Below are 22,138 nucleotides of genomic sequence, written 5' to 3' on the forward strand. Positions count from 1 at the left end.
CTGTCGTCTCTGTGTTAGAGCTCGTCTATACCTGGCCTTGGGCAGCTTTAATCAGTGTTCTCTCCATCAGCTTGAAGAAAGTTTTTGCGACTTCCTGGCACAGTGCTCTGCCGTCTGGCAGCAGGTTCTCTCCCAAACAGCCAACAGATTAGTGGAAGGGAGGACCTTTCATACAGATAAGAGCCAGCAGGCTGCAGCGTGAGCCGATTAAAGTCATGTGAAGTGCATGAACATCGTAGGAGGGACCCTGCATATGTCCAGATAATAGATTTCATCAATACCATGGGAGCCAGAACAATCAGAGGCCTGGCTGCATCCTGTTCAAAACATCAGCCAGGTGTTTGGCTCTCCTGTCCAGCACAAACACATCACCGAGCATCTCATGCAAGTGCTTTTCCTTGTGTCAACACTTCCTACTGTTTGGCTCATGGTTTCAGCTCTCCGTGTACCGTCTGTTTGCCTCTTTGACAGATCTGGCAGAGCCCATCCAGCAGCTAACGAGCAACAACCAAGGACGCAGTTCCAGAGAGCACGTACCGTTCACCCTCCTGGCACGCAAAGAGAAGGTACCGCTCACACTTTACCCTCTGTGACACAGTGTTTATATACTTTTCTGTATATTTCATGTTCTACATGAAGAGGGGAAAACTATCAGATTAGAGGTTTAAAGGAGCCCAGTGTGTCTGCACCAAGAACAAGAGCTGCATCCTGAGACAACCGGACCTTTGAAGAGCAGCAGAACTGGAGAAAAGTCACCAGTGGAGCCGAATTGGACATTTTACATCAAATCCAGTTTATTGTCATGGTGCTGCACATCCACAGCAGTACAGGCAGGATGAGGGAGCGTTTCTACAGGATCCAGTAACTAAAAGCAGGTTAAATAAGGACGTGTTTGCATGTCTGGATCAGCAGTGATCTGGATACACAAACATGTTGCTCAAACAGCTCTCAGTAAATATTCTAACTGATCATTTCTTTGCCGTTTTTCTTGCTGGTCCAGTTAAATTCCATCGAGCCTGCAGTAGATGACCAGCCTGCATGTTATTTTACTCCTATATTAATAATCAGACGTCGTATAAAAACACAAACGGTTTTGTTCATCTACAGTCACGCCAAGATCATCCTCGTGAGTGTGGGTCAGCTATTTATTTCTGTGCAGATGATCGTGTCGCCCAACACAATAAGCTGTTTAAACTCCTTAGGGGACCGTATAAATAAAGAGAGCTAATTGGTTTAGCTTAATTAGTTCATGAAAACTTGGTGCGAGACTCGGGTTAAACAAAGGACAATCGTGGCTCCCTGTTCTTGGAGGAGTTTCTTAGAAGATGGCAGCACATTGACAGCAAGCAGACTTCAGACAGTCGGTCAGCAGGGGCCACACCTGGATGACACACCTGGACGTAGTAACGATGGGTTTAAAGGTCAGAACCAAAGATTTACATGAAATACTTGGATTCTTTTTTTCTTTTTAAGGTAACAGTAGGGCTGTAGTCTCCAGATTGTCTGGTTGATATGATCTCATCCAACCAGCTTGTTTCTGGTCAGATAATCAGCAGGGCTGCTTTCAGGAGGAAAAAGCTGCTACAGCAATCATTATATATGGATCTAACTTATTTCATATCTACTGAATGTTTACCTCCTCTAAACCAATTTACTGATTTAGTATTTAGTTACCACTGATGTCCGTAAAGTCGTGTGGAAGCAGGAGGCTGAACTGTCTGTGAAGCCGTATTAATAAGGGCAGCTGCAGTCTGCTGTACTCTGCCAGTGTAAAATAACTGGAGCAGAATGATTTCAATATGCTGCAGGTACAAGCTTTCTGTTTATTCAGGCTGTAAGGCTGGCAGGTAGAGTACACTCACTTATTCACCTGTTGGTTCAAAAAGCAGGGACAAGTTTTTCTCTGATTGGCTGCAGCCCTGGTTGAAGGACACCCATCGGTCTACTGGCAGTCTGAAGAACCTCACCAACCAGCACTACATGCATGACACAACCCGGCCTCGTAACGCGTCATCTGTCCAAATAAAACTTAAAAACATCCCAGGCATCCCGAGTCCTGAGCTCTCGTGATTGAAAGCTGTTCACATTACTCAGCAGAAACCTACACATCTTTACCTGAAGCCTTCGTTAGGTTTAGAACATCTCAAACATTTCATCACTTCTCATGCACGTCCACGAGGCCAGACGCTGTGTTGGGTTGTATTTCCAGCAGCAGAGCTTACATGAGAGTTAGTAGACGACAGCTTTCTGTTCGTCCAGCCATTGGTTTGCATTCATCAGGTGTTGAGGTTCCACGTCTTTGTTGCTCTCTCTCTCTGTCAGTGTGGGGAGCTGCTGTACGAGAAGCGCCACTATGAGAAGGGCCACTGGGCTTGTATAACCATGCGTGAGGACACTTATGAGCAGAGCATCTGCTACGGCTTTATGAGGATAATGAGATACATCTGCCAGCAGAACTCCTTAGGTGAGTCCAAAAGAGACACACGTAACCCAGCTCTGGTCTTTTTTCAATCGCTGGAAATATTCTCCATGTTTTTCTCATCAGCCTGACAATTATAAAATAAATCGTCTTCATCCAGGCGACTACCTTGGCATGACGCTGCCCATCGTGACGGTGGTGCGCACAGACGAGAACCACTCTGTGATTTCCCATGACGTCACCGTGGCGTACTACCTTCCTGTCGAGCATCAGGCCCAGCCGCCACAACCGTATGACAGTGACATCATCATAGAGGTCTGGCCGGCCGCCGTCGTGTACACCAGGTTGGTTGGGACTAAAATAGCAGCTCCCTCGTCTCGTTAGTGCTGACGGCACAGTGTTGTGTTGCAGTCAGTTGGTCTGTTGTTGCTACGCGGCGCTAACGCTGACATCTGATGCCATCTTCCAGGCCCTTCACTGGTCCCACCAATGAAATGACCATCGTCGGTCAGATCAACGCCATGGCGGAGCTGCTGGACTCTCCGGGCGTGTGCGTCAACGACTCGTTCATCGTGGCCGGCTACACCAACCCGGCTCACAGCCACCGTCAGAACGAGATCTGGTTCCTGGAGCGGCGCTGACGGACGTCTCGCAGCATCCTCCCTTCGACCCTCGAGCCTCATGAAGACTCCCTTAACACTGCCCCGCTCAGCTACAGCCTCAGGTGTAACATCGTCTTTAGTCACTCTCTAAACCGACCACCAGCCTAGCACACTCCGGAGCCATTGGGTTTTAAGAAAAACTGAAAAGAAAAAAAAAAGAGCTCAGCCGTTACTCTAACCTCAGCAAATTGTCCTTTATGTTTATTTTAGATAGATCCTCATTTCACCCACAGGAACTGAACGTAACCACTGCCATACGCTCATGAACACGACCAGACACTAAGGTGGAGCATAGCATTCATCTCCTGCTTCGAGGCGGCTCAAAGCCTTTCCTCAGCACTCTCTCTGAAAGCTGAAATATTGTAATTGTTGTGGCTTTATGAACACGGCGACCACTGAGTGGTGCAGCAGCCTGTCCATCCCACAGGACCAGGCTCCCGGTGGACATGCAGCCTTATCGTGCTCCCTCTCTGTTCGTCTGTCCTGTGGAGTCATCCTCCAGCCCGTTGGGTGACTTCAGCTCCGTCACCTTTGATCCGCTGTTTCTTTATCTCTGGATGACGTCGCTCACTACACATCCTTTTGATTCCAGTCGCACTGCAGATTTTCTTTCAACAATAAGTGCAATATTTATTGGATGACCAATAATCAGCGAGCCAGTTCCTGGGCCTCTGACCCGACCCAGTCTGGGGCGTGTTCAGTTGCCGCCGGTGTGGTAGGTGAGGAAAGGGCTGTGCAGCAAGTATCACGAACCCGACTGACAACCAGACCAGAACTAGTGGCTTCAGCTACGAATAAGCTCAACACAATAGGTGACACTAATTTAGGAAACAAACACATTCGTGTGTGTTTGTGCATGAATGTAAATCAACAAGGCAAAGTTGTGAACAGATGCCACACTAGTACAACCAAATGCTGACAAACCCACTGATTCTACTGCTGAATGACAATCATACCTACAGATTATATATATATACACACATCTTTTTCTGACGCAAGGAAATGCATTCCTCATGTTTTAAGTCTTTGCTCACACACACCAGTAGTTACTTGTGTACCTCTCTGTCATGCTTTCTACTGCTGCCGAGTAGAAACGATGCAACGAGAACATAACTAGAGCACACAGAATATCTACTGTGATTATACTCTTAAACAGATCAATCTGTTTTAGTTCAAGCTGTTTTTCATGTTTTGTCACCGATTAAGAAGAGTCTATAATAAAGTCAGAAGTATACGTTTATCTTCTCTATACTTTAAACTCTAACAAACCAATGCAACAGAGACAGAGTGATACTGCCAGCTTCACCCACAGCTCACCAGAGGCCACGTGGGGACGCTTCATGTGCTTTTACTGCTCGGGTACCAGTGACATCAAACTGGAGGTGAACCAGCCAAATCATCACTGTGTCAGGATTCATGACAGGAGATCTATGAACTTCTAAAGCAGGCACTTGTTGAAGCATATTCACTCAGTTCAGCCAACACTGGGAGAGATTTGGCTCCATTTTACATTCACAGAGAAAGTCAACAATGGACGCTTCAGAAGGTTCGGTGTTGGGTTGGGAAGGTTGCCCAGTCTTAAACAGTCGGGTCGACATCAGGACATTCAAATCCAAAGAATCTATTTTGCATTAAATGATTGTAGCGTTGATGTGCTGCTCGATGACAGCTGTAGGGCGTAAGCACTCGCAAAGCCATGACACACGTAGGTTGGTTTTCCCTTTACAGTTCTGGTTATATGGGAACATCACGTCTGTGGAATTAATTTGTTTTCCTTTCTTTTGCTTAATTTTTTTTTTAGTGTTTTGCAAAAGTGTGATGTACTGTGAACAATTCAAGTGCAACAACAAGAGCTATTGTGGATTTCTTTGTTCAATAAAAATGTGCTTGTCTCCTGTCTTTTGAAATCCATGACGAGGCCTCAGGTTTACTGGGTTCATCCATCCACGCTCAAGCCGGTCTCACGGCTCACATTAGTTTGGGGGGAAACTTCAAAAATTGAAAGTAAAGAGTTTGGATCCATAGGAGTCACCCTGACACCTGCTATTCACAGCCTGAATGGAAAAGAATGAAAGCAGAACCTGTTTACGGGCTGCTCGGGAAATCCCTCCCCGCTCACCTTACACATGAACACAAAGACTTAGCTCCATCTTCTGCACCACAGCAGCAACAAAACCACCGTATCAGGCCCAGGTATTTGTGTTTACATCCAGCCCCCGAAGGCCATTCCTTCCTTTTTATGGGATCAAACCCAACACGTCCCACCCTGCTGGGTTTGGAAACATATATCCTGATCCGGCTCACCGCAGGAACTGGGGCTGAGTTACTGGAGCACAGTAACACGATGAGCTCTCACACACTGCAGGACACGCCGCCTGTTGCACAACACGCATGGAGAAAGAACGGGCTGATGGGAACCAACACCAAGGCTTCGGTTAGCAAATGAGACGAAGGTAAACAAACCCAAACCCTAACCGATCAGCACAATGGTCCGATGTGTTGTTGTTTCAACCAATTTATGATTAAAATAAATGTATTAAAATATGACGCATGGCTCCAAACCTGTAGTCAGCAGACTGGGCTGGAGGTTTCAGCGCTGGAGAATAAATGCTGCAGAGTTCTCACATAAACACACAAAACATGGAACTACAGAAGTCCAGTTGTTCTACATTTTAAGACAAGATTTTCACCTTTACTGCAAATGTGCTCCAAACATGGGTCACGTACCCACAGCAATGCATATATTTGGTGCTAGTCATAATTATAGTTGTCTTGCTCCACTAAGCGATGAGCCCTAAATCAGTTTCCATCCCAACACAATGCAGGGCGTGAACCTCATGACACACAGCAGCAGCAGCTTCAACACAGTGGCTCAGATGTTTACTGGCACTCTGCTTCCAAAACCTTTAATCCTCACAAAAACCACAACATGAAGACAGAGTGAATGACTGTATGGATGAATGCCGGCCGCTTCCCGATGTCTGGGATTAAATGGGCCAAAAAAAAGTTAAGGAAAAAAACACACAAGTGAGCAGCACCAAACACTTGTCTGCATGACTGGCTCATTTCTCTGATTCGGTTATTAAATTGTGCCTGCATGACTGCCGTAATGCTCATCCCCAGCCGGACACAGGCTTGGCTCTATTGTGGCAGTGGGATACGGACGTTAACGAGCAGATTCCTGATGTCCTCCGGTCAGAGGGTAGGATGAGGAGAGGGTGGAGAAGCTACGAAGAACCCTGCCTATTAGCATAGAGAATGACATGAAGACGGCCCAGGAGGATTCAGACTTTCAGATGGAGGCGTCACATTCCAGCTGTCCGGCCGGCAGACGAATCAGGTGTGGCTGTGTATTTACAGTCCAGCCTGAGCAGAGCCGTGACAGGCAGAGAGCAGGTCGGATCCGTTCATAATCCAGAACAAGTCAGTGTACCAGCACTAACAGCTAGACCACCGGGCGGAGCAGGATGTTGCTCTCAAGACGGATCAATCCATCTGATTTCAACTGACCCAGAAAGAGCCACACAGTGAGGAGAAGGACGTGATGCTGAGAGGAGGATTACAGCCCAGGAGAAACAGAAGTGAGCCCGCAGTGGCCACAAGGTGGCAGCAAAGCACCTCAGAATGACTCCTTTAACCTCCTGATCGTATCAAACACAACGAGACAACACCAAAACATGTCAGAAACCAACGTTCTGAGTCTGAATGTGCTCCAACATTAATTATAAAATGTCATGAACAATAACAACTGGTCAAATATGAACGATCTGCATGAACACTACGGTGGTTGGTTGTGTTTTATCATAGAAACCAAGTTCTACCACGATGACCTCCATGTCAGGACCTCCAGGGTGAGACGTCTGCTCCTTACCTCCACTTTCCAAAATGCTGACATCCTGCCAAGGTCTGTAAATGACCAAGGTTAGCTACAGCTTTCAGCAGTTTAGAATAAAAATGAGAGGAGAAGGAGCCACATTAGAGAGCTGGATGTCACTGGACAGATAGTGCAGCACCGCCAGGTACAAACAGCACTACAGGCATCGAGCAGGACATCAGAACACAGCATCAGTGTGGACACCTCGACCATCTCTGGGGTGTTTCCAACACAGCCAGCACAACCCATGTCAGTCCCCCTATAATGTCTGAAGGGCCTTGAAGGTGGCATTTTGTCCACATTCTCTCACATCAGACATTTATTGTAAACCTGTAAAGCTGGGGGATGTGCCTACCTGCAGGTAACAGGCCTGGTGTCCTGAGAGGGCCTCGCCCAGAGGAACCACCACCTTCTCCACGCTGCGCTGGTGGGAATGAGCCCGGATGTCCGGACTCTCCTCTGAGCGCAGCTCGATGTGGGAGATGAGCAGATTGGAGATCACTGCCTGCACCGACTGCAGAGATGAAGGGAAAGATTTCAGAACAGTCACGAGGACGACTCACTTCTTATATATACAGATATATAGTGACACACACACTCACCTTTGTGTCTCCACCTGGAGTGGCGCTAAGAGCCAGGACACGGAACTGCAGAGTTTGGCTGCCGAGCTGTCTGATCACCTGAGTGAGAAGGAGAAGACCAGGTACAGGACATGTTGGGACAGTCTGCATCAGGGATCTCCAGCTCTGGTCCTCCTGAGCTACTGTCCTACAGGTTTTAGACGTTTCCAACACACCTGACTCACATTCATGGATCTCCAACAGCTTGATGTCAAGTTCTACACAAGTCTGTTATGATCCATTAGTGTGACTCAGGTGTGTTGCAGAAACGTCTAAAACCTGCAGGACAGGAGCTCAGGAGGACCAGAGCTGGAGATCCCTGGTCTGAATAGTCTGAGTGTCAGGATGCAACCGCCTGACAGAAAATAGAAACTCAGCACAAGTTAAAGTCCTTCATCTTGGTGTGGTGTTAAAATGTACATCACAACTCACTTCACTGTAAAAACTAGTGAGAGTGAGTGAGTGAGTGAGTGAGTGAGTGAGTGAGTGAGTGAGTGGGATTCAGTGAACTGAGTGATTTAAAGACAAAGGTGTGTCCTAAATGTCGTGCTGTGACGATCAGCGTGAGCTCAGTTCACCTGACAGTAAGCATGGTTGCCCAGCGCCTTGTGGGCCTCATCGATCACCACACACTTGACCTGCTGGGCCGGGCACGTGTCTCTGGACAGATCGTTGGCCATCACCTGAGGGGTGAGGAAGAAGACGCGCTTGGACCTCCACAGCTCTTGTCTCTGCTTCGCTGCCGTGCTGCCTGAAAACCAGTAGACACGCTTGTGTTAGTGCCGGCTGGAGGGAGGAGGACGATGGTGCAGGTGTGCCGAGGTTTAGTTACCTGTCAGCTCCGCCATGTGCGCCTGAGGGATCCCCATCACCTTAAAACAGGCCTCGATCTGCTGGGCCACCAGGGGCTTGGTGGGAGCCATGAACACGATCTTCCCAGATGGATACCAGCGGTAGAAGTTGTACATCACCACAGAGGCGATGAAGGTTTTCCCCAGACCAGTGGGAAGGCACACCAGTGTGTTCTGGAACAGGGCGGCCTCTGAGATCTTCAGCTGGTACTCCCTGATGGGGTAGTTGGTGGGGTAGATCCACACCTTAGCCGAGGAGCTGTCGAAGCCTGGGAGGTCTGGGTATGTGTGCCCACCTGAAGGCACAGGAGAGAGGGCGATGCTTTCTGCTCCTGCTGGGTTGTCATCCTGGACAAAGTTATGCAGCTGGAGGCTCCTTTCAGCCTCATAGACAGCCACCACCATGAGGTCATCATCCTCATCTTCAGGCTCCTCTGTCCTCCCTGGGCTTCCTGCTGAAGCACGTGTGGACCCCTGACCAAACTCAGTCCACAGAGGGTTCCGAGGACGTGTGGCAGCTCCCTGAGCAGAGCTGCCTGCGGTGGTTCTGCGCCGTTCACCGGCTCGTTTGGCCTCTTTGGCCGGTTGGGCGGTTCTGTTTTGGGAGACGGACGAACCCCAGGTCTGGAACAAGGTCCTCTGACTGGAGCCGCCGCTCATGTTCACCAGCCGAGTCCAACAGCTTCATTAACTTGGAGCAGAAAGTGGCTTGTGACGAGCAGCAGCATTGCAAACAAACACAGGGTCACTTCCGCCGGCGCTTTCCAAAATAAAACACCGCATCCATGGAAACGGTTTAGTTCTGCTGTGTGCTGTTTGGATTCTTCACACATGATCCAAACTTTTGAGATTTAAGGCGATATATCAACGTTACCAATAAACACAATGCTCCTACTGTTATGTTTCACATAAACGTGCTTTTAACTTTAGAGGTTCACCCCGGAAGTAAATCAAAAGTTTCAGTTCGTCTCCCGCTTTCAGTCATGTTTCCATAGCAATGGACAGGAGCAGGTGGGAGACGGTGATCACACCTTTCCAGGTAACAGCCGTGTCTAGTGATTTAAATCCGTAACGTCTGGTCTTTTCTTTCCACTTACAGGAAGTTGTTCTGGTTCTTTTGGGCCGCCGGGCCGCCGCTGACCGTAGCAGCTAGCATCGGCTAACGTTAGCATTGACGTAAACAAACACGAAGCGAGCAGCATGTGTTCAGGACAGCAGGTGTAGAAGCTCCATCACCCTGTACATTAGTTAGGTTTAATATGGAGACCACCTGCTGACTCCACAGACACTGACAAAAATGAATAAATGATAAATATTTGAGTGGAATAAACCTTTAAAGCCATAACCTGCTATAAAGTACTATTTGGGTGGAATTAACCTTTAAACTATTAGTGTGTGGACACAAAGACTTAAACCAATCATTTAAACTCATAACTAGTTTGTTAGACGGTATTATTTTGGTGATATAAACCTTTAAAATACTTACATAGAAAGTAGTATTTTGAGCAGAATAAACTTTTAAAAAATGATTTGAATGGAATGAACCTTTAAAGCTATTAGTGCTCGGACAGAAAGTGGTGTTTTGAGTGGAATAAACCTTTAAAACTGTAACTGGTTTGTGAAAACATTGTCTGAGTGACTAAACCTTTAAAACTAGAAGTACTTGTACAGAAAGTAGTATTCTGGGGGGAGTAAACTTTTAAAACCATAATCCAGTTTTAGAAACTACTGTTTGAGTGACATAAACCTTTAAAACTGTCAGTACTGGGCCGCCCCTATGGCTCACCTGGTTGAGCTGCTGACCCGGTACAGGGGCTGTAGGTCGTGGGTTTGAATCCCGCTCATGGCCCTTTGCTGCAGGTCCGTCCCTGTTCTCCTCCCCCACTGTCCTGTCTCTCTCTCTCTTCACTGTTCTACACAATAACAGCAAAAAGGCCAAAAAATCACTTTTAAGGAAAAAAAGCTGTAAGTACTCAGACAGGAAGTTGTATTTTTGGTGGAATTGACCTTTAAAACCAAAAGTCGTGCACTTCAGTGGTTGTCCAGTTTGGCAGGTGGACTCAATGGGAACCAGCTGTTCTAGAGATGCTGTCCTAGAACCAGGTGCTGAAGCTGCTGAAACCCTCCTCGGCTGCAGACACCATGACGCCTTGTTGCTATAGTTACTCTCCTCCCATCTCCAGGCCCGTGCACGTGGATACTTGGTGAGAAGCGAGCTACGCAGGGCACGAGAAGACTTTGAAGAGATCGTGAAAGAGATTGATGGAGGTTTGACCCATTTAAGGTGGACAGAGACGGTCATCTCCGTTCCCCACTTCACAGACGCTGTAAGTAGCACCACAGCCGTAAGCGTGTGGTTTCATATCTCCGTCATACGTTTCTCATGTGTTTGCTCTGTGCTTCATCAGGGCGGCTCGTGTCTACAACCCGGCAGCTCTGCTGGGAAGCCTTCAGACCCAGGACTAGATGTCGGTGCCAGGCCTGAGCGCCCAGCAGCACCTTCATCACAGGAGAGGGATCGCCGTGTCCTGCCAGGAAAGACAGAAGCAGAGAGAGATGACTTACCCGGCAGCCCTTTTGGAGGGGATGGAGAGCGGCAGCAGGGACGGAGCTCAGCGGGGAATAGAGATGGAGGGGTGATGGAGAGCACCGGGGAGTCCTCCACCATATGGAGCAGCGTGGAGCTGGACACGTGCTGCGGTCACTCTGACAACGGTAAGGGCTGCAGAGGACATGGAGGCATCCCCGAGGAACCAAATGAGAAACCTTTGAGTTTAAGTGACTCCTTCTATCATGTGACGTTAATAGAGCTGTAAGTTGCATATTGAAGCCAACATTACAGTTCTATTCACTTAAGCCTATGAAATACATGAGACTGACCCTCTCGTTCAGCTGTTCAGATTGATTGTAATTTAATTATTTGATTTATTTTTAATTATGACACTAAAACACAACAAATGCTTCCACTGGAGGAGCTAGAAACCCCACATGTGTGGCTGAAGTTGAAGGTTTTTAAAATAAAAATAAGAAGAACAAAAAAATGTGGCTTTTTTTGTGAAACGTCTGGACCTGAAGCTGGAGAGAGGAAGGCCTCATGAGTCCTTCTGACTTTGCCATCCCTCCCTCAGGTCCTCAGCAGCACCGCTTGGCTCAGGAGGTGCCCCGAAGCCCACAGGCTCTGCGTCTCCATAGAAACACCCTGACCATGGAGCTGCTCTGGCTGCAGCAAGCCATCGACAGCAGAAAGAAGGTACGATGGAGACGGAGGAGGTGGCGTCGTTCACCACATGTGCTCAGAGCTGTAATAGAATAGCTTCTGCTGAAAGACAAAATGTAAAAGTTCATCAGTTGGTCCAGTAGTTTCAAGAGCTTGTTGAAGAAAAGCCGACTTGTGAGCTTCGTTATCTAAATGACTCATCGTATGTATGAGCAGCTCCTCACTGATGACAGCCCATCATGTCCTGAAGACTAGAAAACAGCCGGCTTATACGTGGAAGCATGTAGACCAGATGGTTTTCTCCTTCAGCCTCTGTATCAGGCGTGTAAACCAGAAGACAGCATGTTTAGCATCCTCTGCCCTCACACTGGTGCTGATTTGTACTCGTGAATCTCACATCGTTGCAGCACAATCAGGCTGATTATACTAGAATGTCTGTGCATATGTAACTTCTTTACCAGTTCTTTAACTACATAAAGATAAAGATAACTTTATTGAACCCACAGTGGGGAAAGTTCACTGTTACAACAGCTCCAAAAAAAGTGTTCAGTCAGTGCAAGAATAACTGAAAACACCCAGTGCAAAAAGTAGGAAATAAAGGTTTGTATCGCTGTGTTGTCGTGCAGTGATGATGTGCTAACCGATAGCTTTGCTACAGTAAACTGTACTTCTCATCAGTGTTTCTCTTGTCTTTCTTCTCTTCTGCAGTACTTGTCACTGAAGGACAGCCTGAGTGTTTCCTGATGCCATGAATAATATGAACCGGACTTCATAATGTGGATCAGATGATGTGTGATTAAGATACGAGTACATACAAGTACACGGGACATTACATGCTTAAGAAGTATTTATGGTGTGTTTGGTAGAATATCTGAAGTTAATAAACCTGTACACTGTGTGTGTTTTTGTGAACAATAAATCCAATTTATTTTTCTACGACGTTTTCCTCGTGTGGTTGTCTGCTGCTGCTCTCACTGATATCGTCCTCGCGGCTTCGATTGTGTGAGCTGCAGGCGGTTAGCTATTGTGCAGGGAAGAGGTTCGTTCAGTAGAAGTCAGGGGAGGCTCTTTGGCTTGAAACTAGTTTGTGCTGTGTCTCAGAAGCTCAAATTTCTCACTTGGACCAGAATGAATGAGCCGTCGTCACTCCTCACATGAGAAGCTCATCCTACAGATCTCCAGCTGACCTGCTACTCCTGGTACTCTGCTGTTGTCTTCTGGTCACAAGTTCCCTAAAAAAAAACATTTAGAGTTTAAACAAACAGCGAAAATAATAGTATTCTGTCCTTGAAATTATATTTAGTGTGTTTCTGCTCTAGTACGCCTGGTTTTTGCACCAGGTCTCACTAATATGCATGATTTAGCTTTTTTTATTTATATTTTTTAGGAAAATGCAGACAAGTGGGAGTAGAGGTTATCTTATTGATTCAGCTTCTGACCCACCCATTCTCCCCTCCTCTGTCTGTCCCTTTTGTTGTGGTTGCTGCCGATGGTTTGGCCCACAAAGCCAGTCATTGCTGGCCACGCTGCCATGGCAACCAGGAAATACTCACCACCGTCAGTGGAGTAGTGTCCTTGTGAGTGTATGTGTGCGAGAGGGACGAGAGAGGAGTAGAACGTGGTGAGTGGGAGTCCAGACAGACCACAACAACAGAAGGGACTGATTTTTGTACCTGTTCCTGCAGTTTTCCTGCTTCGTCCTCCGCCGGGCTGGTGAGTGACTGCGTCTGGGCTCGACGTGTTTCAGTGGATCAGAAATCATCTTGTGTTGATGTGTGGTCGCTGAACGAGGGTGACCCGGAGAGGGTGATGTGGAAAATGTGAGATTGCAACTTAAAGCGACACTGTATGTGTGTGTGTGTGTGTTTGTGTGTGTGGAGGGATTTGTGTGGCGGGTGTGTGTGTGTGCACTCAACACTTTCTACGTGTGTGTGTGTGTGTGTGTGTGTGTGTGTGTGTGTGTGTGTGGACAGTAACAGCTGGCTCAGAGATGGCTGCCAGCACTGCGGCTACATGTCTGCTGCCTCCGGTGAAGAGCGTGGTGGTGTACAGGAATGGAGACCCCTTCTACACCGGCCGGAGGTTCGTGGTCAACCAGCGGCAGGTGGCCACCATGGAGGCCTTTCTGAACGAAGTGACCCAGAGCATCGGCGCCCCTCTCGCCGTCCGGACCCTGTACACCCCCCGGCAGGGCCACAGGGTCACTGACCTCCACGATCTTCGAACAGGAGCCCAGTACGTTGCTGCTGGCTTCGAGAGGTTCAAGAAACTGGAGTGAGTACAAAAGTGCAAATGAATCTCAAATATTGTGCTTCTGGGAAAAGAAACCAGCTCTACCTGTTGTCTTCATGTGCAGTTACCTGAACACTGGAGCTAAAAAGCAGCCCGCGGCTCGTGAAGACACCCAGGTAAGCTTGTATTTTTCCCATGAGGCCTGACCTTCTAAGGCCAGCAGCTCACTCCATCACTCATTAATCCCAGCCCGACCAGGAGGAATGCAAAACCAGGGCTGATCCGTTTGAGCTCCTGCCAAGTTAAATATGAAAATACGTGCAGGATTTTCCATTACCGAGACCAGCTCATGTTTGCCTACAAACGTGATGACACACTGTTATGCTAGCGTTAGTGGTGCGTGCACAAAGGTCGCGCTCCGGCCGTCCTGCTGATGTCACCGGTCGCCGTGTAAATTACCGGAAATAACGGGCTAATGATTGTGCTGTCTGTCAAATGATCACCTAGAACTTGCAGGGGGGCCTTTCAAGGCTCTCATGTGATTAATGAACTACAGCTGGATGCTGTCAGAAAACCCCAGAGTGTGTGTGACGTCTGAGTAGTTTTCATAAGCAAGTAGTTCTGAGTCACCTCTGAACTGTTCGATGTGATGCAGGCAGCGCATGGCGACGAGGCTACGCACCAAGACACTCCCGTAGCGTCCACGCTAAACCGATTTCAAAGGGACACACGCTAGTGGGCACACCGGGTCGCTCACGCTGACAGGTACCGGCTGTGTGTTCTGACCAGCTGGCAGGAGTGAGCGCCTGGGTTTCTGTTTTCAGAGTGTGTTCGTAGTCTGAAGCCATCAGTGTTACTGAAAAACATACAGGAGTGCAGAGTGATGGTGTGTGCTTTGGGCGCCTGCCATTTGGAAAGCAGGTTTTTTTTAGCCAGTCTTTGGGTTTTAAAGTCTTACATGCCTGTGTTGTGGTTGCTGTGGAGAAATGCAGGAAGTGTGTCCGCATGTGTGTTTGATGGTGCTGCTGAAACAAAGAGTGATCAGAGCCGTGTGCATGTCCGGGCAGGCCTGACGTCCACGCTGTGAGCCCGACGCCTCCCTCTCTGCTCTAAATGAATTAAATGTCTGCCAATTCAAAGAAAGAAGGAAAAACAATGAGGGAAGATTGTCGATGTCTGCTTTGCTCTGAATGGACTGACTTTGTCCGGCTGCATTATGAGAAGCAGCGCGTATGTGGGCTCCAGATTTCACTGATAAGGGCCGTCGTGGAGCTTTAGATCAGATCAGAAACAGCGTGCGAATGTCTTGGAGTGATGTCTGTTTCCATGGCTGCAGCACTGGAGCTGACACGAGCAGAATAGTTAGTGAGTCATTACACATCTGGGGCGAGGGAGGGATGACGTAAAACCTGATGAGGGAATTTTCAATATTGATTAAAACAAATGCCAACATTGTGATGTTCTGCAGCACCGTGCATCTGATTGTCTCCTCCAGGCCAAAGTCACGCAGAGGCCCAACGTTTCAGCCAAATGGAGGAAGTTCATACCCGTCCCCTGCATCATACAGTGAGTCGGACAAGCTGCACATCAGTCATTCATTGGCATTGTCTGAGATGAAGTTCTGTAAGAGATGTTCTGAAACACAAATGTTCCGTCATGAGGTGTCTGCAAAATTCAACCAATCAGGCTTCAGCAGTCAGACTGAGTAAAACCACGATGGCAGACCAACAACTTTGGTTTTTAGTGACATATTTTGAAAACTACTATCAAGAGGAAAGTTTGCTCAGATTTCACTGATCCCCAGAGGATCAGACCTGCTGACTTTAGTTCCCTGAATGTTCCTTCAGAACGCTGACACCAAAGGGGAACGTCACAGAAACAACAACCGCTGATTGGTTTGTCACTAATGTCCAGATTCCTGCAGCACTATTCTGGACCTGTGGATATATTATTCTGCCACCATCCCACAGCACAGGATCAACAGCCAGGGAAACAAAAAGAGCAAAATGTGTATTGAAAAGACTGTAGCTCTGGCTCAGGACTAGACCTCATCATGACTAGCTCCTACTTCACAGGAGTTACGGCAGCCTTTTAAACGTACACGTCTCCTCTACTGTGTCTGCTCAGTGTCTTCCGTAACGGAGATCTCCTGTGTCCACCGTTCCGCTTCATCATCCCTCGGAGCTTGCAGCAGGACCTGGAGCAGATCCTGAGTCTGATCACGGAGAAGGTCAGCTTACGGACCGGAGCGGTGCGCAGGTCGGTGCCGCCGTCACCCAGGAACTCACACAGAGGGAGCTAGACCCAGTGAACACCTCTCTGACCCCTCTGTGCTTTCTTTTTTTAGGCTGTGCTCGTTGGAAGGAGTGACTGTGTCCTCAGCTGGGGAGCTGGAGACCGGCCACTGCTACGTTGCCGTGGGAACCGAGAGGTTCAAGAAACTTCCATATGTGGAGCTGTTGGTTTCAAAAGCAGCAGAGAGGTATTGTTATGCAAGGTCTTCTGTTTGTGTGCTCTGACACGGAACAATGGCTGTCAGACAGCTGTGAACATCACGCTTTTCTTTTAAAGATACTACCCTGGAAAGAGGAGGCTGCTGAGGAGAGCTGAGGTAAACCTCCCGTCACTTCCTCACACCATCATCATGTCTGAGAACAGCCTCAGTCTGGAGTTCATCATGCAGCATGGCCGCTCTGAATGACAGCCGTCTGAAGACCAGTAACCCAAGTGTTGTTCTTCTCTCAGAACAGGAAAGCAGGCAGCGGTCCAGAAGACCAGTACAGTGACTCAGCTCTGCTCGACTCCCCAGAGGTAAACCCACAGCCCTCCACTGTCTGCTGTTCACACGACATGATGCTATATCGGGACGGTTTGTTTGTTTGTCTCAACACATTACAGCGCAGACGGCATGTTTCCGTCTAACAACCTCCAGTGTAAACTCAGTATTTATTCAGTTGTAACGTGTGAATTTCAGTCAGATGGTCGGAGAGTGAAGTCGACAGGAGATGAAGCTGCAGCTCCTCAAGCCTCGCAGCAGAGGAGCCGGAGGGAGGGAGCCGACGAGGCCTCGGTCTTCTTCGCCAGGCCCGTCAAGATCCGCAAGAACAGGATGCAAACGAGACCACCTCTCAGCAACGGATCTGGTTAGGAGCCAAAGCAGAATAAAAAAAGAAACATCTTCACGTCTCAGATGAGCGTCGTTCATCTTTGCCTGAACTGACACAGAATCTCCACCATTTGCAGTTCAGCCCAGCGTCTTTAAAAGAGCAGCTCGCAAAAGGAGAGAGGAAGTGCGAGGAGCCGAGGAGGTGCAGGAGGACGAGAACACGGCCACGGAGCTTCCTGTTGATCAGGTTGGCTTCAGTCCCGAAGTGTGACGTGATGATCGAATGTTCTACCTGAGGGTGTTGTGTTTGTCAGCTCTAATAAATACAGACGATAACTACGGACACACCGAAATCAGATTCTCGCTTTCTATCTGCAGAGAGCTGCAGAAATAGTGGAAGATGAGGAGCTGAACGGCACAGATGATCCTCTGCACGGCACACAGCAGGTTGGCCTTTCTTTATGCTGGACGTCCTCCCACATTATGGAACAGAGAATGTGAATAAAAGACGTGTTTTCATTTGGAAGAAGCGTAAAGATCCAGCAAACCAAAGCTAAACACATTCAGCAACACAAACACCAAAGAGTTCTTTGGCGTGCATGTAATTATTTATTCTCTCAGTCCGCCAGTGTCGCGTTTTTTCTAATATGCATTAACCTCCATCTGTTTCCCCCAAGAGACATGCACAAATGATAAAGAGCGAGCATCACGGTGACACAGAACACCCACACGAGGCCGACGAGCAGCAGGTACAGTATGTGTGAGTGGGCGTTACACTGAGATCATCAGCACACGTGTCTCTGTGCGAGCTGCCGATCACTGGGTTCACATTTATTTATCTGTTGTTCTGTGGAAGGCGCTGCCATCTGAACAAGAGTCCAGCGCTGAAACACAGGTGAAACACCCACACACACACGGGCTGCTGATAAATACATCAATGTGTTGATACCGAGTCCTGGAGCTCGTGTCTCGTTTCAGAAGGAGTCCAAACAGACGTCAGCGTCCAGGCCTTCGTCGTCCACCTCTCAGGGAAGAACCTGTGATGAGAAGGTGAGTGGGTTTGACCGCCACACGTTATAAAAGACCTGCTGGTGTTTTATTGGCTTCACCAGAACCAGTGAAGCCACCTTCTTGTTGAATGTGTTTCTGTCCCAGGAGAACCCACCGGACCCGCCCTCAGCTACAGCAGAGGAAACCGTCACGGCACCCTGACAGACCCTCTGATGACCGGCCGTACGACACGACTAAATGAATGTTTGATTAAATCCATAGCGCTTTAATGAGCCGAGCAACAAAATGAACTCATGTTGTTTTCCTGTAGAACCATGTAAAAGTCAAACATGTGAACCAACCGGGCTCCTCCTGCATGGTACCGCTGGCTGCTGTGTTTTACAGGGATGATGCTGGTGACTCTGTACGTGGTGGATGCTGCGTGTTAGTCCTTTGTTCTGTATGTACATAAGGAAAGCATGTGATAGGCTGTAGGTGTTTGATTTGCATAAAAATGTGATGAACACATAACAAGTGAAGAGTTGCCAACATTTTATTAATAAACATTAGTGACGACACAGGAACAGATACGACAGTCATCAGTACAGTGTCTTGTATCTATGAAGTACTGTGACAATAAAACATATATATTACTATGTACAGTGTGGTCCTGATGTCTGTCCACATGGACAACAGGCTTGGTCCTTCATTGTCTTCACTCAGAACTTCAGAAGGTGAAATGCAGCCGAATGTGGTGCATCCAGGGCAGCAGTGAGGAGGACGGAGGAGGAAAAATAATTAAATAAAAACAGCTTTACTGCCCAGCTCTTACCCACACACATCCGGACAGAAGGCGGCTCTCGTAAAGCGTCCCCGTTAAACCATCGGGTCACATCTAATTGGTCCGTTTCAGAGCCCTGCCTCGTTTGTATGTGGTCTCTATAGCATCGGTCCAGGAGGCGGCCCAGCACAGCGCTTTGAAAATTAACAGCCGCCGACTTCTTTGGGAGCGCCATAAATCTGGTCCAGCTCCGGGGTGAACCCTACGTGAACCCGCTTCCCCTTCAACTTGGTGGAGGAGTTTCTGGACGGGTCCTTTCAAGGTCAAGCTCAGTTCATTTAGGCCCGATTCTCCCACAACAACCAAAGAGCTGCAGCCTGAATCTAAAGTAGCCCCTCAAGCCTCAACCCTGCTTCGGCCTTCTTTCTTTCCTCGCTAAGGAATTACTGGAAGGTAAAGCAGAAGCTAATCCCGATCTCCGTCAGCGCGCCGGCTCGGTCGCGTCTTTGTCTTCAACGGAGCTGATTACGCACAGAGTGATGCCAGCCATGGTGAGGAACATTCCCACGACAGCCTCTGCAGAGAGCGAGGTGTGTGGGGGAGGATACAGAAGAAAAGGCAAGTTAAAAAAAGCACATCTTAAAAGAGAACAACCAGGACAGTATCGCTCAAGGAGAGGAGAGGAGGCACTGCAGGGAATTAAACGCTCTGCGTCTGCAGTGAACGACCACCAAGCAAAAATAACCTGCTCATGAAACGGGGCTAATTTATAAAAATCTAATAAAATAATTAAAGTTTTCTTTTAGCATCTCACTGTCTGAATCCATCCTTATTACTGGATGTGTAACGTGTGGTTGTTTCCGATGTGAGCGACTCACGTTTGCCTCCAAAGTCTTCACCCAGGAGCCTCCCGGTCAGCAGAGTGCAGAGGAAGGTCAGAGAGTTGGCCACAGGAACAGCAAGGGACAGCTCTGGACCACAAAGTTGGTCAAATTAAGTTAAATCCCATGAAGAAAGGTTACAGCCACAGAACATGCAGGTCATTGATTTAACACTGGAAAGGCTCGAGCTGGATCGTCTCGTTGAAGGTCCGTTTAGAGCTGGACTCATAGAATCAGAGTCTGAGTCGTATCTGAACACTTTTGTTGATTTTTTTTGGAAACCTTCTCACTACCTGATAACTGTCCATTCTGTTGGTCCACTGAACACACATCTGGTGTCCGTACACATCACCTGGTTCTGTGAACGGGGAACAGAGTGGCTTGGACAGAACCACACAACATACCTCCTGCACGTCCACATTAGCGCTCATTAATGTTCATGTCCACTCACAGGGAAGAGCAATGTGGGAGAAAGAGGGACGATAAGTCTGACAACTACCCAAATACACTAACTAGATAAATATTTCTAATCTTTCTCCAGAATCCTAAACTTGAATAATCAATTCATCACCTCGGTTATATCTCAAGCAAACCTGCTCTTGTTCTAGAGCCACATATACGACAGTCTGCTGTTATTTCCAGTCTGACATTATAGAAAATGTTATATGTTGGGTTTAAGGCTGGTTGTTGGACTATAAAGGCCATTTCAGAAGGTCAGCCTGTGCTGGAAGGAATCCTGATTGGCATTTTTTAAAACTATTTTCTAAGGTTTGAAATATCAAAACATTCATAATCTACAGATTAACTCAAAATTTCAACAATTTCCCTGATGTGCCCGACCAAAGGGATCAATAAAGTTCTAATTCTATCTAATCTAAGACAACTCTAACCATTAATTAGACGACTAACGGATCCACTGCTGCAGCTCCGGAGAGCAAACATCTGAGAAGAAGACCTTCTAGCACAGGTTTAATTACCATCCAGGCCACTGGCGCTGTACGTGCACCTCCTGCTGAGCCATCGTTAACTACACCTGGGCTCTTCATGCCACGACAGGTAAAATATGAGCTGTGAAAAGGTCTTGTGCTGCAGCAGAGCCCGTCCTTCACTGCATCCTCCAGTGAACCAGAGGCTACATGTTCATTATGAAGTGCGTCTCACCTGCAGTGGACAGTGTGTAGTAGTAGACCAACGAGCCGCTCTGGTTCAGAAGGAAGGGGACCAGGTACTGGACAGCAACACAACAGAGAAAGTGCAATTAGGCCAATTATAGGACACGTGTTACTTTGAACAGATTTATAATGATTTCAGGACCACAGCTTCAGCGCTACGCTCCTCAGACCCTTGTTTACTGCTGCATGCTGAATGGGATGATTATTAAAGCACTTAACACACGGATTTAAAGGTTTATTCCACCCAAAATACTACTTTCTGTAAAAGTACTTGTAGTTGTAAAGGGTTGTATCAACCAAATAGTACTCTCTGACCAACAAGGTGTTTTTGTTTTTGTTTTTTTTAACCTAAAATATCACTTTTTGTACTCATACACACAGATTTTAAGGATTATTCTCTCCAAAATACTACTTTCTGTACAAGTATTTATAGTTTTAAAGGTTTATTTCACCCCAGTAGTGCTTTCTAATGAACATGTTGTGGTTTTAAAGGTTTATCCTGCCCAGAATAGAACTTTCTGTGTGAGCATGTACATGTTCAGAGGTTTATCCCACTGAAAATATTATTTCTGTGACGCACTTACAGATCTAAAGGTTTGTTCCGCTCAAAATATTACTCTTTGTTCAAGTAAATACACTTTTAAAGGTTTATTCCATCCAAGTGGTACTTTACAAATAAAGCTTATGGCTTTAAATGTTAATTTTTCTTCTTCTTCTTCGTGGTTGTCAGAGTCTGTGGACTAGAGAAGCTCTCTGCAGTCAACCAGTGGCTGCCATCGTATCTGGTCCTACTGTTTAGAACTGACCTTGAAGTTCAGAAACAGAAACTTGACCTCAGCCAGCAGCTGGGACACTCTGCTGGTTCTGGTCACCTCCTCTAATCCCTCCGTGCCTCTCTTCAGGAATGGGTTGGTGCAGCCCCACAGAACCGACACCAGCAGGAGGCTCAGCAGCTCCACTGCAACACAGCCGACACTCTTTAAGTTGTACTTTAACAGATAAACTCAGATGTCTGACAGTAAACACACCACAGTCCGATAAAGACTCGAACCGCAGCAGAACGATGCGGTTAGCGCCTGACCTGCTAGCTCACTTCCTTAGCATGTATGCTAGCTGCTGGCGGCTTAGTTTTGTGTTTTGAGCGCTAATGAGGAAGCGAATATGCAGGAATATAAATGGAATGCACATTAAAAACTCAAAATATATCAGCATCTTTAAACTCTTAGTAAATAGCATCGTTTTAAGGATAAATTAGCCTGATAGCCACTCACCTACGGTCACCATCGTAATACAAACAGTAGCGCTGTCACTGAAGTCGCGTTCAAGACTGATG

The 22,138-nt window shown here is 47.5% G+C and overlaps 5 protein-coding genes across 5 annotated transcripts; 3 read left to right on the forward strand and 2 right to left on the reverse strand.

Annotated features, from left to right (window-relative positions):
* Positions 1-261: 261 nt before the first annotated feature.
* Positions 262-4,992, forward strand: soul3 (heme-binding protein soul3; the record flags this gene model as incomplete). Its single annotated transcript, XM_008296287.1, has 4 exons — positions 262-566; positions 2,323-2,464; positions 2,580-2,763; positions 2,889-4,992. Coding segments are annotated over 4 exons (803 nt in total), but the record flags the coding sequence as incomplete, so codon positions are not given.
* A 389-nt stretch (positions 4,993-5,381) lies between these two features.
* Positions 5,382-9,086, reverse strand: LOC103368048 (Fanconi anemia group M protein-like). The gene is made up of 5 exons (XM_008296288.1): positions 8,408-9,086; positions 8,154-8,326; positions 7,558-7,635; positions 7,311-7,469; positions 5,382-5,456 (listed from the first exon to the last, which is right to left on the reverse strand). The coding sequence occupies exons 1-5, from the start codon at positions 9,084-9,086 to the stop codon at positions 5,382-5,384; spliced, it is 1,164 nt and encodes a 387-aa protein (XP_008294510.1).
* Positions 9,087-9,397: 311 nt separating this feature from the next.
* iqcc (IQ motif containing C) lies at positions 9,398-12,582 on the forward strand. The gene is made up of 5 exons (XM_008296269.1): positions 9,398-9,465; positions 10,610-10,753; positions 10,835-11,141; positions 11,555-11,676; positions 12,352-12,582. Exons 1-5 carry the CDS (start codon positions 9,424-9,426, stop codon positions 12,385-12,387), a joined length of 651 nt encoding a protein of 216 aa, XP_008294491.1. The 5' UTR covers positions 9,398-9,423; the 3' UTR covers positions 12,388-12,582.
* Positions 12,583-13,633: 1,051 nt separating this feature from the next.
* dcdc2b (doublecortin domain containing 2B) lies at positions 13,634-18,631 on the forward strand. Its single transcript, XM_008296271.1, has 14 exons — positions 13,634-13,917; positions 14,000-14,051; positions 15,371-15,441; positions 16,003-16,134; positions 16,223-16,357; positions 16,447-16,486; positions 16,621-16,686; positions 16,850-17,018; positions 17,119-17,228; positions 17,360-17,428; positions 17,659-17,730; positions 17,838-17,876; positions 17,963-18,031; positions 18,137-18,631. The coding sequence occupies exons 1-14, from the start codon at positions 13,634-13,636 to the stop codon at positions 18,191-18,193; spliced, it is 1,365 nt and encodes a 454-aa protein (XP_008294493.1). The 3' UTR covers positions 18,194-18,631.
* On the reverse strand, positions 18,509-22,113 carry tmem234 (transmembrane protein 234). Its single transcript, XM_008296270.1, has 5 exons — positions 22,077-22,113; positions 21,612-21,763; positions 20,795-20,861; positions 19,631-19,723; positions 18,509-19,328 (listed from the first exon to the last, which is right to left on the reverse strand). The coding sequence occupies exons 1-5, from the start codon at positions 22,087-22,089 to the stop codon at positions 19,234-19,236; spliced, it is 420 nt and encodes a 139-aa protein (XP_008294492.1). The 5' UTR covers positions 22,090-22,113; the 3' UTR covers positions 18,509-19,233.
* Positions 22,114-22,138: the final 25 nt, after the last annotated feature.

This window comes from Stegastes partitus, unplaced genomic scaffold (assembly GCF_000690725.1).
Source record: "Stegastes partitus isolate 25-593 unplaced genomic scaffold, Stegastes_partitus-1.0.2 Scaffold1116, whole genome shotgun sequence".
NCBI classification, from domain to species: domain Eukaryota; kingdom Metazoa; phylum Chordata; class Actinopteri; family Pomacentridae; genus Stegastes; species Stegastes partitus.

Excerpts from the sequence above, each read along its gene's own strand:
- iqcc (XM_008296269.1), top strand. The coding sequence starts at position 9,424 with ATGGACAGGAGCAGGTGGGAGACGGTGATCACACCTTTCCAG. Across the intron at positions 10,754-10,834 it reads TTCCCCACTTCACAGACGCT|GGCGGCTCGTGTCTACAACC; the intron begins GTAAGTAGCACC and ends GTGCTTCATCAG. Across the intron at positions 11,677-12,351 it reads CCATCGACAGCAGAAAGAAG|TACTTGTCACTGAAGGACAG; the intron begins GTACGATGGAGA and ends TCTCTTCTGCAG.
- LOC103368048 (XM_008296288.1), bottom strand. The coding sequence starts at position 9,086 with ATGAGCGGCGGCTCCAGTCAGAGGACCTTGTTCCAGACCTGGGGTTCG. Across the intron at positions 7,470-7,557 it reads CTCCAGGTGGAGACACAAAG|TCGGTGCAGGCAGTGATCTC; the intron begins GTGAGTGTGTGT and ends TCATCTCTGCAG. Across the intron at positions 5,457-7,310 it reads ACCAGGCCTGTTACCTGCAG|GCGGCGTGTCCTGCAGTGTG; the intron begins GTAGGCACATCC and ends GTTGTGCAACAG.
- tmem234 (XM_008296270.1), bottom strand. Across the intron at positions 19,724-20,794 it reads CTACACACTGTCCACTGCAG|AGCTGTCCCTTGCTGTTCCT; the intron begins GTGAGACGCACT and ends TTTGTGGTCCAG. Across the intron at positions 19,329-19,630 it reads TGAAGACTTTGGAGGCAAAC|AGGCTGTCGTGGGAATGTTC; the intron begins GTGAGTCGCTCA and ends CGCTCTCTGCAG.
- dcdc2b (XM_008296271.1), top strand. The coding sequence starts at position 13,634 with ATGGCTGCCAGCACTGCGGCTACATGTCTGCTGCCTCCGGTGAAGAGC. Across the intron at positions 17,019-17,118 it reads ACCTCTCAGCAACGGATCTG|TTCAGCCCAGCGTCTTTAAA; the intron begins GTTAGGAGCCAA and ends CACCATTTGCAG. Across the intron at positions 18,032-18,136 it reads GAAGAACCTGTGATGAGAAG|GAGAACCCACCGGACCCGCC; the intron begins GTGAGTGGGTTT and ends TTTCTGTCCCAG.